This window comes from Falco punctatus (assembly GCF_963210335.1).
Source record: "Falco punctatus genome assembly, chromosome: 6".
In the NCBI taxonomy this organism is placed as follows: domain Eukaryota; kingdom Metazoa; phylum Chordata; class Aves; order Falconiformes; family Falconidae; genus Falco; species Falco punctatus.
Window position 1 is genome coordinate 36790071 of NC_137585.1, and position 19039 is coordinate 36809109.

Here is a 19039-nt window from a genome sequence, read left to right on the forward strand (position 1 = left end):
TTCTTTTCCTCGCCGCAACCAATCCTCGCCGAGGAGAGGCGTGGCTTCCCGCGGGAGGGGCACGCGCGGCGACCTTCTTGTCTCCATTGGTCAGAGTTACCTTGGGAGGCGGGTCTTCTAGTGAGCGCAGGCAGTGGCGCGCGGCCGACGGGGTTGGTTGAGCGCAGGTGGGAGCGGGCGGGGCCGGCTCGCGCGGCCGGGGCGAGCACGGGCCGCCCTTCCCCCCCCTCCCCGCCTGCACTTCCGTGGCCGTTGCGCCTGGCGCCACGCTGAGAGCCATGTCGGAGTGGGTGTCCTACTACCGGAGCGAGGGGCCGGAGGAGGAGGAGGAGCAGGAGCAGCAGGAGGAGGAAGAGAGGGCTGAGGCGGTCGGTAAGGGTCCAGCCCCCCTTCACCGAGGGCAGCCCAGGGCCCGCTGCTCCCCGGGGCCAGCGGGCGGAGCAGGCCGCTGCTGTAACGGTTTCCCCCCGTTCCGTAGGGGACTGCAGGTTCTCAGGCCGGGATAGCCTCATTTTTTTAGTGGATGGCTCCGAGGCCATGTTTGACCCTGACGGAGACGGCGTGACTCCCTTCGACATGACCATCCAGGTGAGGCGCTGAGGGAGCCTCGGGGGGCTTTGCAGGCCCTCAGGGGGCTTTGCAGGCCCTCGGGGATCCGTGGCTCCGCCGGGGGTGTGGCTGCCGGGCTGCTCTGCCTGATCTGTTGGTGTCAGGTCACTGGGAAACTCGAGCAACTGGGATTGCCGAATGGCTGCGGGTTTGGAAAGATCTTGCCTGGTGGGCCAAGTCCAGAGTGTGGTGAGGGAAACGTTTACAGAATGAGCGATCGGTCTGCGTTCAGGGTGGTGTAAGAAATGTTCATTTCGTTGGTCTTGCTTGTAGGAAGGGAATATTGCTGAAAAATGTCTAAGGCAGTGTACTGAAAAGAATCTCTCGAAAGACAAGATTGCAAATTGTTTCTTCTGGTGAAATTTATCTTAAAGCATTCGTTATGGTTCATCTGTTTGCTGGAGTGTAGTTGTATAAATTGCTGATTGCTAAAGACAAAACTTTTGCACCTTTACTGCAACTGATTTCTTCATGTTTCGACCTGTGTGCATTTTTTTTTCAGTGCATCCGGAATGTGTATACCAGCAAGATTATTAGTAGTGACAGGGACTTGTTAAGTGTTGTGTTCTATGGTACAGAAAAGAACAAGAACTCTGCAGATTTCAAGCACATCTATGTTCTTCAGGAGCTGGACAATCCAGGTAAAGACAGTAGAGCGGTATGAAGGTTATGTAGAAAGATGGAGTAAGGAAGTCTGTCTAGTAGCATTTTCAGTAACTGGCCTGTCTGAAAACAGAAAACTGTCAGATAAAGTTCCTGTTACTGAGATGCGAGGGCAAGGGTAGGTTCAGAAGTTTACTGAAAGCTTAGAAACTTAGTTGGGGTGTAGCTTTTTCTGTTATAGTTGGTTCAGGTCACTTTTCTATGTCTTTTCTTCTGTATCATCATGGTGGTTCACCTGCTGTCTGCTAAACCTAAGAGGATCTCAACAGAACTCTTGAAAGCCCGTCATGTGTCTGCCGCACTTCTGAAAAGTGCGTGTACATGCTAAGGTACCATGGATTCCAGCTGATGGAGAGTATCACAGAATGGCAGAGATTGAGTGGGATTTCTGGAGGTCATCTTGTCCAACCCGCCTGCTCTAACGGGGTCAGCTAGAACAGGTTGTCCAATATGTTAGCCTGTTTGGGGTGTTCTGTCTCTTATTTTCATAATAAGTTTCGCAATTCTTGAATTTAGCACTTCCTTTTTCTTGGAATTTCTTAGAATTACCTAGCATCTGCTTGATAATGAGTGCCAGTTGTTGAATTGGAACAGGTGTAGATGGAGTGCTAAGAGTGCATGCCTAATGGTGGCAAGTTCTGTCAGTGGAGAGTCTTGGGAAGGATTTTGTCTGTAGCTTTTAATAACAGCCTTTATCTCTGAGGAGGTTTTATTTCATTTTCTTAACTAGGAGGTGCAGATTTAATAACACATGGGGTTCTCCTGAAAGAACTGCCTTGTCCTAGTTTCAGAATTAATTATGACAGGGACCTGACAAGACTGCCTTAGGTTCTTACCTGTTTTCTGGCAGTCTGTACCTTAAGCTTGTCAGTCATCCTTTTTCCTCTTCCTTCCCTGCTTGCCTGTTACCTTGTGTTAGAGGTGGCAACTTGGCCATGCTGATAAAGACAGTGCAGATGAAAGGTAGTTGTTGTTAAATAGGAAGGTAACTGTCTTATTTGCTGCCCCTGGAGAGCAGTGTGCTCTGGAGAAGTAAGAAATACTATAGTTAGTTACTATGTAGTATGTAATGATAAACATTCATGCTATTAATTAAATGACAGCTGAGGACATGAAAATAAAATACTAAATGGGAGGGAAAGACATTTTCAGGTGAGATTTCAAAAGTGCTATAGAATTTGAGTGAAGGATAAAGGAAGAAGCTATGCAGAATGCAGTAGCTGAAAAATGAAAGCTTGTCTTCCTTCGTAATTATGGGAGGAAACAGAAGCTGCTGTTAGACAGGTGGGAAAAACAGTCACAGTTGGGCTGGAGTAATCCACTGGGCTTTAAACAGGCTGTTGACGCCTGCCCTAAATGTTGCTGTGCTCCATGTAGTGATCTGTGGGCTCTGTCTGACCTCTAGGTTGATTCTCTCTGACATGAGGGGCAAGGGAGCAGGAGGGATTCTCCGATTTCCCAGTGTGCCATGGAGATACAGCATGTATTTCAGGCTCCTCTCCTTTCTCTGGTGGCACCTTCTGCAGTGGGTGCCGTTGCTGCCTTTCCTGCTGAGCACTTGTCCTTTCTGTGTAGAGGGTTTGCGATACTTTAATCTCTGCATGTTTCCCTCCCCCAGATGGAAGAGCCCCACATTGGTGGTAGGGCACTTTGTGTTCTCTTGGCCCTAGCAGGTGCTTTCAAGTGGTAACCGGTTTGCAATATTGCAAGTGTTAGGCTATGCTGAACAATTTTCTCAGCCATGTGTTGGAAGGGCATCGTCACAGAGGTGCTAGGGGGACATTACTTGGATGTCAACTGCAAGGGGTCCTTGGTGCATATTTAGAAGAAGGTACTACTTCTGTATTTCCAATGTATATGAATGCTGTTATCCCCCTTAGGTGCAAAGCGTGTTCTAGAGCTGGACCAATACAGGGGAGACAAAGGACAAACACTTTTCCATGAGACCTTTGGCCACAATGCCGACTATTCACTGGGTGAAGCACTCTGGGCCTGCTCTAATCTCTTCAGTGATGTCCAAGTCAGACTGAGCCACAAAAGGATCATGCTCTTCACCAATGAGGATGACCCTCATGCCAATGACAGTGCTAAAGCCAAGCTGGCCAGGACCAGAGCTGGTGATCTGAGAGACACAGGTCATTATTTTCCCCTTTAATTTCAGGCAGAATAAAAGTGAAGTATCCTTGCAGCAGATGTTAACTGCATTGTAAATTTGTGATACAAAAAGAATGTAAAAACATCGGGAGTGGGGAATCTTTCTGAAGTTTTCTAAATTAGAAATTTGGTATCTAATCTAAATTTGAAAAATCTGTTATCCAATCTGGTATCCAGCGACTAACAGTTATTTTCTAGGATCTCTTTTTCTACTCTAATAGTGTAAATCAGGATTTGAGAGTACCATGAAAAACAAACTGTACTTTATTTCATTGTTCCACCATTTTCCAGGAAGGGAATAATAACACCAAGTTAACACAAAAGGAAAATTACTTTAATGGCTCCATTTTGAATTAGCTGCAGAACAGCAACCTGAGCTCAGAGACTAGGGAGCAAATGCTCCATTACTTCAACTACATATCTGAGAGAACCACTGTTCTTGGAGTTCAGCAAATATGCTGGTTCTAGAAGCTGTGAGGTTTCCTTAATCCATTAGCCCTTGTAACTGGGAAAGGGGAATTTCTGAACTGATTACTTCCCTCTGTGCCTGAGATAAGATTTTGTTTCACAGGAGCTTGTCAGAGCAGTTTCATACACAAGGTTGTCCAGATTCTTAATTAGGGAAGAAACATTTTCTATGCTACGTTGTTTCAACTGAAGTTAAGAAAGTCTTTTGCCTCTTTCCCTAGGAAATTTCACATCTGGTGCAGATGAGAGTTTGCAGCTTTTTCCTGCTTAAATTTTTTGCTTAGATAGAGAAATCTGAAAGTGCTGAGAAACGTTTTGATGTAAGAAAAAAGCAGTTTCTGTGATCCTCTTCCTATCTCTTTGTTGCTAGGTATCATCCTGGACTTGATGCACTTGAAGAAGCCTGGAGGGTTTGATATCTCTTTGTTCTACAGGGATATCATAAACATAGCAGATGATGAGGACCTTGGAATCCAGCCTGAGGAGTCAGCGAAACTAGAACATCTCATGAAGAAAGTACGAGCAAAGGAGACAAGGAAACGAACTTTAGTCAGGTTTGTGCCTATAGTTACTGTATTTCATTCAGTGGAGGCACCTGATGTTATTTTTAGACTGCATCTCACCTCCCTTTTTCTGGAATGATTGGTCCACAAAGACATTAGTGCTTACAATCCTGTCTTAATTCCTTAGTCCAAGATCAGTGTTTCTTCCATAGCTTCCAAGGATATTTGTCCTTGGTGGATGAGAAGAGTGGAGAGTGAAGCAGGGCCTCCTTTCTTCCCCTGCATGACGTCTCCTGTGCCGAGCTTGGCCAGGAATGATCATTTTTCAAAAAATGGCATAAACATGTAAAATAGTTTATAGTGAGATCTGATTGAAATGAGGCTCTTCTTACTAGTGTTAACTTAGAAAAATTTTATCTCAACGTGACTGGTAGGTATTTTGGCCTATTATTAAATAGCTATGTGACCTGTCTGTCTAGGCACTTGTCACACAGCCTTGATATTTCTGATCTCCTACTGAAACATTAGAGATACTTACAGAGAGATTAGAGGGATCTTGACAAAGCACATAGTTCCAAAAATACTTTCTATGTACTCCGTAACAGTTGGGGGTTTTTTTGATGAGTGAGTTCATAGTAGAATGATGTGGAAACACAGTAAGGAATGAACTTCACAGCCTAGTGTTTTTTTAATATAGGTTAAAAAAAATCCCAGCCTAATCTGCTGTCACTGGTATTCTTGCTCCTGCTCACAGCTTTATTTTTCTCTTATGTGAATGTTCCTCAAGTTTTGTAATAGTTAAGGAGAAGGAGTCTCATGATAGCTTTTAGAGGAAAGGAAGTAACATTCACTCTTTTGCTCTCAGAACTGGGAGATAACTTCCAATTTTAAACCTTTGCTTCTGAATTTTTCTCTAACTTCTGATTATTTTTTTTCTTAAATTGTGATATTGTTTGGCTTGATGGAGTTCTTTTGGGAATTTTTGTCTTCTGTGTGAACAGCTGTGTGAATTCAGAGGTCACAATGCATTAAGCACAAGTGGGGTGCCCAAAAGTAAAGTTGTCCTGTGCTCTGCTTGAGCATAGTTGCCCATCAGAGTGAAAAAAAGTGGAAGAAATATGGTAAATTGTTTGTGTTCAAATAATTTTTATGACCAGAAATGTCAGTATTCCAATAATGTTTTTGTACAAGTGAGATTATGAATCAAGTAATAGTATGTTTCCAGAGATACATGTGATTTTGGGGGAGGAGAATAGGAGGAGGTCAGAGAAAATAAGTTATTTGAGGAGATGGCTTTCTTTTGCAACAGTGATCTTTTGGAAGTCTCAAGTCTGTATCTGCTTTTTTACGCAGGTTAAATCTGTATCTGAACAAAGATCTGTTGCTTTCTGTTGGTGTTTACAACCTTGTTCAGAAAGCTTATAAGCCATATCCAGTGAAGCTTTATCGGGAAACTAATGAACCAGTTAAAACAAAAACAAGGATGTTTAACAGAAAAACAGGCAGCTTGCTCCTGCCTAGTGACACAAAAAGGGCTCAGGTAATGTATTGATTGTGTGCCTGCTTTTTCCTGTTTCTGTGACTGGGGGTGAGGGAAGATGCTGATTCTCCTGCTGCTTTTGTTTGTACTTCACTTTCAAGATCAGATGCAGAAATACTTACATCTGTATGCCCCTGGGGATGGCCTGGTCACTTTATAAACTATGCAGAGTGAGAGTGGGTTGTTTCTCTGGCATGACTGTCAAGGGAAAGCATATCCACTGGTGGAAGTGCACTCGGGACCACAGGTCACTTCTTACTGTAAGGCAGAACCAGGTTGTCAGAGCCTGACCTTATGTGGTCTTGTGCTATTGCTGCTGGTGTTACCTTTTGATTCATTAGGAACAGATTTAGTCTGTTTTATTAAGTATGCAACTGTGAATCATGGGGTGAGGGGAGCTGGAGCTCTTTTCCAAATGAAAAAAAAAAAAAAAGGCACATTACCTTTTGGTTTTTGTTATTTTGTTCTTTGCTTTGCCTTCCTGCTGGATAGTTTGGCTGATGTAGTCTGAAAATCATGTTCTGTTCAGGCACAGCCTTACTTCAAAGCAGGATATGTGGTTGCTAGGTATATTGTCAGAAGCACACTTTGCTTGTCCTACCATGCTAAAAGTTCTTAAAATTGTTGTCTTAAGATTAAATATTAAGTTTATTTATACTGGACATTAGTTTCTTGAAATAAAGTACAGGAGATGAAGAGAAAGCTGAGCATTAAGCCCTGATGTCTCACTTCAGCATCTGGATTACAGTATGTTTTTGGTTTTCTGATGTATGAGTAATGCTTCAAAAGCGTTGTTTCTCAGTCACTGTTTCTGCCGGGAGCAGGTAGCTGATGTGCATCTGCTGAAGCAAGTTTAGAATCAAATGGGACCTCTGAAAATGTCTGGTCCTACCCAGCCCAGACCAAGACTCACAAAACCAGATCGGGTTGCTCAGAGTTTGTTTGGGACAGCTCTGAAGAACTCCAAGGATGAGATGTGGCAGACTCTCTGTGCCAGGGCTTAACCAGTGTCTTAAGAAAGTGCATTTGGCTAATGTCCAGGTAGACTTTCGCTTGTGATAATGGTCACAGACTGTGACTTGCAGTCAGTGTGCCCTAATGATGAGAGTTTTCTCTCATGTCTATAACCCTCTAGTGGAACACAGCAATTGCATACTCTTCCTCCTTGCACCCCCCACCCCCACTGCAATTTTTTATGCTGGCAGCCCTACTATCTGCTCTTCCCTGGTTTAGACATATGGAAACCGCCAGATTGTGCTGGAGAAAGAGGAAACAGAAGAATTAAAACGGTTTGATTCTCCGGGCTTATTTCTGATTGGCTTCAAACCACTTTCAATGCTAAAACAGCACCACCATATCAAGCCCTCCCAGTTCATCTATCCTGATGAGTCCCTAGTCAGTGGTAAGTAAAGGTGGCAAGAGAAGATTCACCACCTTGCATTAGGGTAACCAGCTGATCCATAGTGTGTTTGAGTGAAGATCACTGGGTGTAGAATCTTTGACCAACTTAAAAACTTGCTAATGTTAAAAAGTGTAGAATTAACTCTTTTTGCCCCTCTCAGCTGCAGTTAGTTCTTGTTTTCTTCAGTAACAGAAGAGCAGATTGGGATTCATGTTGCTTCCATCATCAGTAGCAGCTAATCAAACTATGCAGGTGTAGTCCCAGAATAATTTGATTTTGTCATTCATGGAAGTGAAGGATCCTGGTACCTGACAAAAAGGTGAAGGTGTTAAAAAACAAAAAACCAACAACAAAACAACAAACCCCAAACCAGTGAAGGTAATTGCTATTTTTAAGTCCATACCAGCTAGGAGTGGAAACATAATACTCGAGAAGCATGGTTGAATTAGCAGCACTTTTTGGACTTGTAAAGAAGGAGAGGATGCTTAGGACTTTTTATGTGTATATGTAAGTCTGCTTACATAAAAATACAGTATTAATCCATCCAAAACTGCAATAGTAGAGAAGAAGCTCTAGCACCTCAGTCTGCTGGTGGATAAAGAGCTGAGTTATGACCGGATGCTTTGCAGCGTCTGACTAAAGAAGAATTTTTACACTAGCTTATCCAGCTTTGCAGTTTCCTGAGTCAAACACCTTACCTATATGTCAGTCTTTTCCTGACCACCATAGAATACAAAGCAAATGTGTGCCTCTAGAGGAATACTGCAGACTGAATTTTTAGTGTTACTTCTGCAAAAAGGTCCTATGATGTGCTGCTGCTATAAAGTCCCACCAGACCAGAAAGAGGCTTTGTAGATATCTTTTACCAATTTTCAACCATATTTCCTTGATGCTAGTGATTTCATTTCTTTCACCAGAACTCACTGCTGTGGTCAGGAGAGACACTAATACTGTCATTTTCAAGGGGCTCCTGCTTCCAAAAGTTGCTTTTTACTTCTGCGATATTTATTGCAAGCATTTCAAAGAACTCACAGGGTTTGAAACTGTAATATCTAGGGTTACATTCCTGAACAAAGGAGCAAAACTGTTAATCTTACCAATGCAGTTTTTACTTTGCAGGCAGTACAACACTATTTAATGCCTTATTGATGAAATGCTTGGAGAGAGAGGTGATGGTACTGTGCAGATACACTGCCCGCCGAAACACTCCTCCTCGCTTTGTGGCCCTGGTTCCTCAGGAGGAAGAGGTGGATGAGCAGAAAGTGCAGTTAGCCCCTCCAGGTATGGGAAGAGATGCTGCCTTTCCTTGCATGATTGGATGTAGTCTGCTGACAACATAATAGTGCCTTGTATTGCATGGAAATATTGTTAGTGCTGCTCCCCTCAAAACTGAGGAGAGTGCTTTTCAACATCCTTTTTCTTCAGTTTTGTCATTGTAAGCATCTGGTGTTGAATTTTTTTTTTTAAATCCCAGTTGCATCAGTGCTTGCTCAGGTATAACATGGCTACAGTATTTTCTCTGCTTCCTGTGTCTTTTTAGAAGATTCAAGTAACTGACCTAAAAGTTAAAAGCCATTTTTTTTCCTGTTTGCTGACTAGAAAGCATGTTTTTCCCTGCATTTTATTGTATCCTTGGATACATTTTATGATATTAAATAAAAAAACCTCACGCTCTGAGCCTCACACCTTATCAGCTTCGTGGGGAACGATTAGGCAGCAAAGGCAGACTCTTGCTCTTTTGCATTTTCTCACCTCTTTAACTGGAAAATCCTCTTCTGGGAGAATGTGAAGTAGGGAAATAACGCTGCTTGTGTATGAACTAAAGCATTTCAGAAATAACATGTGGGCATTAACTTAATTTCAAACGAGCCTTTTTCAAGCCCATCTCACTGGATATGAGAAATATAGACAAGTTTAACTCTCGCATAAAAAGTGAGTTACAAGTATCCAGCTCTTAGCTATGCATTTGATTCTAATCTCTTTCAAAACGCCATTAGTGATGTTGGTTATATACATTGAGATTGGGACTGAATGTCATGCTGTAGGTGCTAGGAAGTATTATGGACAGCTGCTGTTTACAACAAAATAGCTGGAGTCATCAGATCTAGATAATGAGCATCTTGGTCTTTCCCATGAATTACTGTTTCGAGGCCGTGGTTCTGTATAACTTCTCCTGCTCCCTCTCTTCTGTGTAGGTTTCCACATAATTTTCCTACCATATGCAGATGACAAACGGAATGTTGATTTTACAGAAAAGGTGCCAGCCAGTCGAGAGCAAGTGGACAAAATGAAAGAAATAATTCAAAAGCTACGATTCAAATACAGGTAGAGATAAATAGCACGCAGGGGGAAGAAAGCACAATGCTGTTGCTTCCTCTATTGTACATGTTGTTCAGCTGTGGTGTCCACAGGGTGAGATTTTGATGTATTTTGATTCAAACTGCTTCCCTTTGCAGTAGCTTTGTCCAATCTTTGTTATTAATCATTCTGGATACCCAGGAACCACATGCTTTATGTAGCACGTTCTGGAGTTCTTTGTGGAATTGCTCTTGTTCTCTGGGCTGTTGTCATTTGTTGCAGTGGTATCACATTTTATTGTGGTTCTGCCAATCTATTGCAGATCAGACCTGGATTGTTTAAATTAGACACTTTTAGAGGGAATAGTTAGGCCTTTTTCATTATAGCCTGGATAAATGTTATTGGTTTTTATGGGAGGTTTTTTTCCTAGGTATATGGAAAGTAGCATAAGAATTGTGAAATAATTATGCATGGATAAAGTAAATGCATGTACAGTTTACACAGATTGGGGGTACAAACAACTTTGTTATTATTAAAGTAGAATGCCACTGTCTCAATTAACTCTCACACAGCTTCCTAATGCAGTTGATCCATGACAGGATAGTGATTCAGCAGGGAAACTGAAAAGAAGAAAAGCAGTTCTGCTAAGATGGGTTGTTTTGTGGGGAAGAGGGAAGTTTTACTTTGAAATAAGTTGGTGGTAGATGTTGTGTGTCGTGTGTTGTCTTGGCATTGACATTTTGGGGGTTTCTTGACAGGACTGACAGCTTTGAGAACCCAGTTTTGCAGCAGCACTTCAGGAATCTGGAGGCTTTGGCACTGGATATGATGGAACCAGAACAAGCCGAGGATCTTACAAGTGAGAATTATTGGTGGGTGCGAAGGGAGGTGGGGTAGAGGGCTCTTGACTTTGTTCTAAGTCAGAGATATGCTACTACAAACCCAAATGTCTTTTAAAAAGTATTTCAGTTGTGTGCAGTTCCAAGATGTAGAATACTGGGTGCATCCATTCTGAAATACTGAAACCTTACTTTCTAATGCTGTCACTTTTTAAATAGAGGAAAAATTGTTCACTTTACCCTCCAAAATTAAAATCGAATCACCTTTTTTCTATGGTGACAAATGTTTTCTCTGAAATTCCTCTCTTTAAGAGTCTAATTAATATTTCAGTCTGAGAAACAGGCAGAATTACTTGGGGAATTATTCTGCTAGGGGGCAATGATGCCATCTTGTGGCTGTTGTTAAAGGAAGTGTATTTTGAATTAAGAAATTTGAAGTGCTGAAGCTGCTAAATGGCAGAACCAGGCTTCATCCCTTGTATAGCTCTAATCCAAGGCTGGTTTAAAACTTAGTCAAGTTAATCAGTGGGAGAACAGAGAAACAATAGATCATCAATTTGTATACACAGGTGCTCTCAGAAATGCAGGTGCTTTTTTAGAAAAATCAGTATATGTGGATAGGAATTGCTTTTCAAAGACTAAGCGTGCTTGAAGGATTGTGTGAGTTAAAGCAGGCAGAAAGAAGATCATGATCTGAGGAGGATCTTGGAACTGAGGCAGAGGCTGGAACTGAATAGAGGAATCAACTGGGACAGGTTCAAGTGGTGGATTCGTAGAACTGAGAAGACTAAAGGAAACTTCTAAAAACTTTGGACATTGACTAATGATTTGATAAGTGTATATAAGCTGTGCTGTATCCCTTTGTTCTCTGCCACTCACTGAGGGGGTGGCCCAATCTGAGTTGCAAGCCCAGTGGTACCCACGTCTGTGTGAATTTTTCTTTTAACAGCTGCAAGAGTTTCTAGGTAAGAATATCTTGTCAAAGGACAGAAACCTGCTCCGGAAGGGGAAGTTCCTTTTATTAAAATTATGTTGTAGTGCAGGAATTCTGTTAGAGTAACTATTTGTCTCTTCTGAAGTGATACCTAACAAATAATATAGGTCTCTGTGCTAGATATCATACAAACTCATGACAGAAACAAGTTGTTCTGCCACAAGCTACTCACAACCTTAGGTAGTAATGTTGTATTTTAGATGTCTGAGATTAGACCTGGCTAACAGTGCAGTCACGTAGCAGACATTCTACATCACTTCCACTGTGTCAGTTTTGTTCTGCACATATGTATTTCCTCTTCAGGGGTATATGCAAGTCCATTACATATGTACAATACAAACTGTTGATATTACCAAGAGCTGTAAATTTTTCATTTGTGAATATCATAACATAGGTCTTTGCAATTTGCATATTTGCAAGATGCTTGCACGTTAGTTATTACAGAAGTGCAATTGTATCTGGTGATGGCCTTGTTCAGACTGTCCTGTGAACACTCTGTTTTTGAGAGGTCAAATCTTTTTCTTTTGCCAGTGCCAAAAGCTGAAGAGATGAACCACAGGCTGGGCAACCTGGTAGAGGAGTTCAAGCAGCTGGTTTATCCCCCTGACTACAATCCTGATGGGAAGGCTGCAAAACGAAAACAAGGTCAGTAATAGTGGTGCAGACACACAATGTGGTGTCCATATTCAGTTTAGAAGCTTCTGTGTTTTCAGTTTGTCTCATAGTTTATGGAAGCCACTTGTGCAACAACTCTCTTTGCTCATCTCCACAATTAATTGTGGAGATATAATTTATATCCAGTGGTGATTCTTGGGGAGTAGAGAATGAATACTATGGTATCCAGTTGGAGAACAGCTGGAACGAGAAACTGCATAGTGAAGTATAAGAAGCAATGTGGGTAAATGATTGCAAAGTACCTTTTTTTTTTTTTTTAATATCTTGCTTTTTATGACAGAGTAGTAAAATCATTCATGCTTTCAGTTTGTGTTGGTGAGGGGACAGACTTTTATGCATGGGCTGTTTAGCAAGTCCAAGATGGGTGTCTTTAGGGCTACATGTCCAAGTAATGTTCAAGTACATGGGTGGTTTGGGAGTCTATGAAACTGCATAAAGTGGGAGTGTCAGTTAGCTGAGCTCCCTGTGGAATCATTGCATTCTGCTGTCTCAGTGAGAATCCTTTAAAAGTTTCCTTTGGGGGTCATCTTTTCATCAGAACACCAAGTTTCATACTTGAGTTTGAGATCACTCCTATCAATGAAACACTACATGACTGACTTAGTGAGTGACACCTGCTTCTTAAAGCAAAATATGGATAATAGGTCTGTGAATGTGGAAGTAGCTGTTAAAAGTAGCATGTGGTAATGGCCATTAACTGTGTTACGTATGAGAAACGTTGATGTCTTTCTATTAAGAAACTTTTTAAAATCTTGGTGATCTAAAATTTATCTTTCTAGCTTCTGATAGTCAGACTGAGAAGAGGCCCAAGGTAGAAGTCTCAAAAGATGAGCTGCGGAGTCACGTGCAGAAGGGCACTCTAGGCAAGCTCACTGTACCTGTTCTGAAGGATGCATGCAGACTTTATGGGCTGAAGGGTGATGGGAAGAAGCAGGAGCTCATGGATACATTAACTGAATACTTTAATGAGCACTAAGCAGGAGCAGAAGGCCCTGGTTGACTTCTATCTGCTTAAAGTTTTGGTTGTCTTAGGTGGAGGCTGTGTCTGTTTAATCTTGCTATGGAGGGAAAGGTGATTAAATGTTGCTGAATGTAGCAGTGGAGAACCTTTTTCCTCTTAATTGTCAAACATCTCTGCAAAGTTGGATTCTGTTTGCAGTAGCCAAAGGCAGAATTAAATTCCCTGCTAACTCAGGTCACCCACTGCAAGTGAACACATTGTGTCTTCCTGGTTTCTTAATAAAAGTTATTTTGGACTTCCTGCTTTGTAACACTGTCTATATGATCTTTGCATCACAAAGACAGCAAAATTCAATTCAATGTAAGTAAGAAAACAATGATCTGTGTGCATGGCACCATGTGAATTCAAGCAGCAAGTCAAGTCTGTGTGCTAACAGGGGGTATAAGAAGGGGTCCTCAAACTTTTTAAACGGGCTGGTGTGCGGATTAAGTGGCAGGAAGTCATCTGCAGCTGCTTGGTTTCCCCCCACAACCCCCGGCAGCGGGGGGGTGGCAGGGGGTTCTGTAAATACCGGGGGCTTGATTGAGGACCCTGGGGGGCTGTAGTTTGAGGACCCCTGGTATAAGCGTGGTGTATCACTCTCCTATGCTCCAAAACAACCAGTCAGTATAAGTACTTGTAATAAAATTGGGTTCTTTGCCACCATTAGCTTTATAAAGATTACCAGCAGATCATAAAAGAGAAAATCATTACTGGGAAGCAGCCTCTTCACAAAGTTGCACAGCCAGGTCTTCCATTTTTAAATGGTATTAGCAGAAACTGGTTTAAAAAACGGGTGGGAGGAAGTTTCCTGGAAGGCTGCAAGCATTTTACCCAATTAAATTTGAGATGGGATAGAGCTTTTCCACCTCTGTAGCAAATATGAGTTATTGTGCAGGCTTCTGTCCTTAAATCTGTGCTTTAGAAACAGAAAACCAGCAAGTTGTGGTCAGTATTTTTATCTTTTTAATCATACTTATGGAGGTTGAATCTGGAGCTATGTTTTCATTTTTAAGCTTCCACCCCTGGCATGCTCCACCTGTCTTGCAGTGCAAGATGACTAAAACCAACAGTCATTGCCCTTGCTCTAGGAAACAGTACTAGTTGTTTAGCTAAACTGTAACTTTCTATAGGATGCAAACACAGTGGCATCCATTTTGGTCTGTGTGGTGTTTTTAGCGTTTAGGGATTCCTGTGTTTGGCACACAAACTATTAGGCAACTTATTTAAGAATTAAGTTATATATTAATGTTGTGCTGGTGCTGTAGCATGGCGCATGTATCAGAGCCAGCTGTGACCACTCTTGGCACAGTGACCACCCTAGTGGTGCCAGTGTGTTGCTCGCTTCCACCTCCACAACTCTTCAAAGAGCAGCTAGCCCACGTTGAGCTCTGCAGTATTGAAGCTATATAGTCTATTATACTTCTAGTCAGCCTCCATCATAGTATTTATTTTTAATAAAAATTTGTCTAAGTGATCAATTTATTTTGCCCTTTGGCAAAGAAGTTACTGTAAATACTTGGCTCTGTGAGGCTTGAATCAAATGCAATAAAATAGTGAGGCTACCCTGTCCTTAATTCTGAATTTCATTCCCCAGATGTCCTTGTTAACTTCTCTTGGCTTGCTAACCCCCAGGCACAGCATGTTCCAGGCTTTGGATGATTGTGGCACCTTTGTCCTAGGTTATTTGATTTTCCTCCTGGCTTTTTTTTTTTTTTTTTTTAATAGCAGACTATCACATTAAGCAGAAGTTTAAAAGGGATGGTGATGGAAGACTTCAGAGCAGAAAATCAGACAGTTTTTCTTGCTCAAGAATCCTTTATTTCTGCTCTGTGTGCTGTCTTAAATCAGCTGTCTTGGCATGGTACAATATGGCAAATCCTTTGCAAAGTTGTGGTTTTAAACACACCAGCTCAACAGTCAGCATCAGTAGAAGGGAACAGCAGCTTTTCTAAACCTCATACAAATAAAAAGATTCTAAAATCTTTGTATTGGGTTCACCTTGGCAAGGATATTACTGTTGTCAGCCACTTAAAAAATACAGACATGATTTGTCTTCAGTCTTTCATGATCTGATTTCATCTGCTTGGGAGGTACTTACTAAAGGTACAAAGTTAGTGTCTCTGGAAACAACTTCTTTTCCCTTCTGCTACTGTATCTATTGGTCTTTCCATGCTAGCTTTGCTCTGGTATCCTGCAATAGAACACAGGCTTGATATGACCCATTCCAATACAGAGGTTTACTCTTCTGCACAGAGCAGTAAGTAGATTTACTGTACAACATGCATTAAACCAAACTAGCTCCATAAAACCAGCACTAATCCAGAATGCTGGTGGTGCTTCATACTTTTCCAGAACATGAGATTATCTAGCATTCTTTTCTTGAGACACAGGTTGATTTATCTGAAAAAATGACTTGATTCCTTTTGTCTTGCCCCTGACTTAGAGGGTTCATCTTCAGCCAGGTGACTACAGTACAGTAGCTTTCCTAAAAGCATGAGATAATTATAAAAAGTATTGGCAAGATGTAGGGTACTTGTCAGCCACATTAGGCTCCTCTCGATCACGTGTTTTGTACTTAAATTCCCTAGGAAGTCCAAGCTCAGTGAAGCAGTCCATGCAAAGAAAACTGAAGGAGTATGAACCACTGCACTAACCTTTAAGCAATCTCTGAGCGGTTTAGTTTTACAAGTAGGAACACTTCAGTTAGTTGAAAAGCCTTCCCCAAGGGAATGACAATTACATTTGGCTTTGTCAGCAATTTTATTTTTCTTAAAAAGTCAGTATTTAAAAATAAGCAAAATAGATTTCCTCTTGTACACTGCCGCAAGATTCCTGCTCCCCATACCTCTTACAGAAGTCTTTTGTCTGGTTTCAAGAAGAAAAAAGGGTTGTGCTATATATACTGATCTTGGATCCATCCGCTGCTACACAGTAGCTGCTGCCTGCCTTGTACATGGTCTATGCTGCTCCATCACTTAAAGCAACAATCCCAGCAGTCTGCAGGCACACACTGTGGAGAACCGACATGCCTTATCCTCAGTAGACAAAACCATTCAGAAACACTTATTCACACCTGTTAGAGACTGAAGCTTAGCAGAAATACTGCAACGCAGAGGCAGCTGATTGGGTGGGTTAAAAAAGCCCTGAGCAGGCAGACAGAAATAAGGTGGGGATTTTTTTTTTCCCTTTCTTTTCAACATCAAATAGGAAATACAGTTGTACAATCACTTTTCAAGAAGAAATACAATTAGAATGAATGTGTTGAATGTAATAATAGAAAAGAGGGGGGGAGGAGAGGCAGAAACACTAAGAATTAAGCCATTATTAAACAAAGATGCAGTGTTTTTAAATGAAACACTGATATCAAAACTATAATCTCAACTGAAGCTAGACATTAATTTCCCCTGACTTCAACTTTCCTATTCCACACACAAACTTAGGGGCATTTAGACCAACAGTCTTTCTATAGCTTGCTGGACAGACTGGATCTGAGGCTTTAGCTGTGATCCCTCCTTGATGGTGATGGAGCAGGCGATGACAGGCCGGGAAACACCACATGCCCGGCCCAGGGCTTGCTTGGAGCGTACAAACACGTAAGGTACATTCTTGTCCTCGCAGAGAAGAGGGAGGTGCAGGATGATTTCCAAGGGCTCTGCATCTGCTGCCATCACAATGAACTCTGCTATCCCTCGGTTCAGTGTTTTGGTGGCTGTAAAAGAAACTGAAGAGTAAGTTTGTGTCCTTCTGGAAGGCACATATAGTGAAAAACAACTTTAGGAGATGTTGAAATTGCTATGAGCAAGAAGATCTAGTGGTAGCATGAAGACAGGCCAAAGGAAAGCGGCAGCTATAGGTCCAGGGAGGAGGTTATTCACAGGGTTGCATCTGGGGTCCTGTGCCCAGCACTTCCCTCAAGCACAGCAGAGACTGACAAGAGAGCGAGGCCAGCCCAGGACTGCTGGTGGGTTGGGGGCTGGGGCGCACCACAGACGAGGGGAGACAGAGGGAGCTGGGCTTGTTTAGCCTGAAGGAGAGAGGGCTGCTGTATTCTATCACTTCAAGGGTATCGCAAAGAAGATTAAGCCAGACTGTCCTTGTGAGTGCACAGTAAAAAGGGCAAGTTGCAGACTGACTGTTGCCTCAGGGAGATTCAGAGGATGTGCTCGAATTTTATACCCTGCCTTTATGAGAGGGGTTTAAGCCATGAGATCATGTGTCCTGACAGATTGTAGAATTTCTATCCTTAGGGACTGAGTGGTATATTTTTTAAAGTTTGACTAGGCAAAGCCCCAGGCAACCTGATCCATTTTGTGAAAGCAGCCATGCTCTGAGCAGGTTGCACTAGAGGTACCCTCAAACCCAAATCCTACTGCCACACCACTAAAGCCTGCATGATCACAGGACACACACCAGGAACACAGTCTGAGCATCTGCTAGAACTGCATAGAGGTGTTGAAATGATCACAGCTTAGTTCTGTCCCTGAATATTGCTTAAGCAGGCTAGAAGGAGCAAGGAGACAAGACAATTGCAAACGCTACATTATATACAATTAGTGGTCTAGAGCTAGAGAGAAAACATGATCTCTAGCTACAGCTTTTCATAAAATCCTCGCTATGCTTTCTAGCACACTGCAACACAGATCTCACCTTCATTGGCTCCCTTGCGTAGTTGCTTATAGTTGCAGGACTGCTGCACAAGATCCAGTAGCGTTTTGGTGAGCTGTGCATCAGCCAGTGGGTAAGCTTTGGGATTCACTTCTGCCTCACTCTAGAGGGGAAAGAGTAAAGAGTATTACAACAGGAGCAAAGGGGGCTTTGTCCAGAACAACACTATGCAGGCATCACGCTCACCACATATATTGACTGTTGGAGTCACATCACTATTCTCATCTGCTCTGCACATACTAGAAACACTGCTGCATTTTATTTCTAAAGAGATTCTTCTCGTATTCAAAGTAAAGAGTATCTCTACTCATGTGGACGGCCAATTTACACCCTACAAACCACCAGCAGCCAAACCTACAGTGCACTCTTCAGGCATTTGCTACCACGGATACTATATGTATTGCGTACATGAAACATTTCACTGCATAGCAAGGTAAGACGCAAATTTTAAAGAAATCCCGAGAAAAAGCACATATCAGGTTTATTTCCGCAAACTACGGGTAATTTCTGAACGTTAAGATCGATGGCGTAGCGGAACAGCGACGATGTTACGAGCGGCCCTAACGATCGGCACCGGCAGAACCGCCGTTTCTGCAGCTCCCGGCCTGGCAGGCGCCCCGCACCCGGCCAGCCCAGCCCCACGCCGCGATGCTCCGCCGCCCGCTCTCGCACGCAGCTGCAGCTGCGGCCCTACCCGGCCGCCCCCCGCCAGCCAAGCACATGCTCCCGCTCCCCGCCGGGCCAAGCCACCGAGTCCCCCGCCGCCGGGTGCCCCCCCCCCCCGCCAGCCCCCGCCGCTCCCTCCCTGCGGGGCCCGCAACCGCCCGCAGCCCTGCCCGCCGGGCCTCCACGTGCTGCCCAGCTGGGGAAGACGGCTCCTCCGAGGCCCCGCGGCGCCCCCTGAGAAGAGGCCGGTGCCCGACTCCGCTCACCATGGCCGCGGCCTGGCCCGGCGGCGCGGCGCGGTCGCTGCTCTCAGCCCGAGTGCGCTGAAGGGGAGGGGGCGGGAAGCGCTGCCGCGCGCCGCCGGAAGTCAGGCGGCCGAGAGCCCGGGGGCGGGGCCAGGGGCGGGGCGGGGCGGGCGCTCAGGGCCCCTCCGCGCCGCCGTGGTAGGGCCGCACGGAACGCTAGGCAGGCGGGGCGGCGGCGCGCGCCGTAACGCGGCACGCAGCTGCAGGGGCGCCGAGACTTCCCGCCCCCCAGTTCACTCCTCCTCTGCCGAGCCA

General features: G+C 43.6%; 2 protein-coding genes across 3 annotated transcripts; one reads left to right on the plus strand and one right to left on the minus strand.

Annotated features, from left to right (window-relative positions):
• Nucleotides 1-169: 169 nt before the first annotated feature.
• Nucleotides 170-13416, plus strand: XRCC6 (X-ray repair cross complementing 6). Of its 2 annotated transcripts, none has more exons than XR_013929031.1 (12): nt 170-372; nt 479-588; nt 1112-1250; nt 3153-3407; nt 4265-4448; nt 5751-5937; nt 7171-7339; nt 8459-8620; nt 9535-9664; nt 10396-10509; nt 12002-12115; nt 12925-13064. XR_013929031.1 is itself a non-coding variant. In XM_080393048.1 (12 exons), exons 1-12 carry the CDS (start codon nt 279-281, stop codon nt 13119-13121), a joined length of 1842 nt encoding a protein of 613 aa, XP_080249174.1. In that variant the 5' UTR covers nt 171-278; the 3' UTR covers nt 13122-13416. The 2 variants fall into 2 exon arrangements, 1 of the variants encoding a protein (XP_080249174.1); XM_080393048.1 differs by having other exon boundaries at nt 171-372; nt 10396-10496; nt 12925-13416.
• A 2473-nt stretch (nt 13417-15889) lies between these two features.
• SNU13 (small nuclear ribonucleoprotein 13) lies at nt 15890-18893 on the minus strand. Its single transcript, XM_080393080.1, has 3 exons — nt 18746-18893; nt 17796-17916; nt 15890-16857 (listed from the first exon to the last, which is right to left on the minus strand). Exons 1-3 carry the CDS (start codon nt 18746-18748, stop codon nt 16595-16597), a joined length of 387 nt encoding a protein of 128 aa, XP_080249206.1. The 5' UTR covers nt 18749-18893; the 3' UTR covers nt 15890-16594.
• Nucleotides 18894-19039: the final 146 nt, after the last annotated feature.

What these genes read in the sequence shown, in the direction of transcription:
- XRCC6 (XM_080393048.1), top strand. Translation starts at nt 279, where the DNA reads ATGTCGGAGTGGGTGTCCTACTACCGGAGCGAGGGGCCGGAGGAGGAG. An exon ending in TGGTGATCTGAGAGACACAG is followed by an intron (nt 3,408 to 4,264) that starts GTCATTATTTTC and finishes CTTTGTTGCTAG; the next exon opens with GTATCATCCTGGACTTGATG. An exon ending in GTGACACAAAAAGGGCTCAG is followed by an intron (nt 5,938 to 7,170) that starts GTAATGTATTGA and finishes TCCCTGGTTTAG; the next exon opens with ACATATGGAAACCGCCAGAT.
- SNU13 (XM_080393080.1), bottom strand. An exon ending in ACGCAAGGGAGCCAATGAAG is followed by an intron (nt 16,858 to 17,795) that starts GTGAGATCTGTG and finishes TTTCTTTTACAG; the next exon opens with CCACCAAAACACTGAACCGA.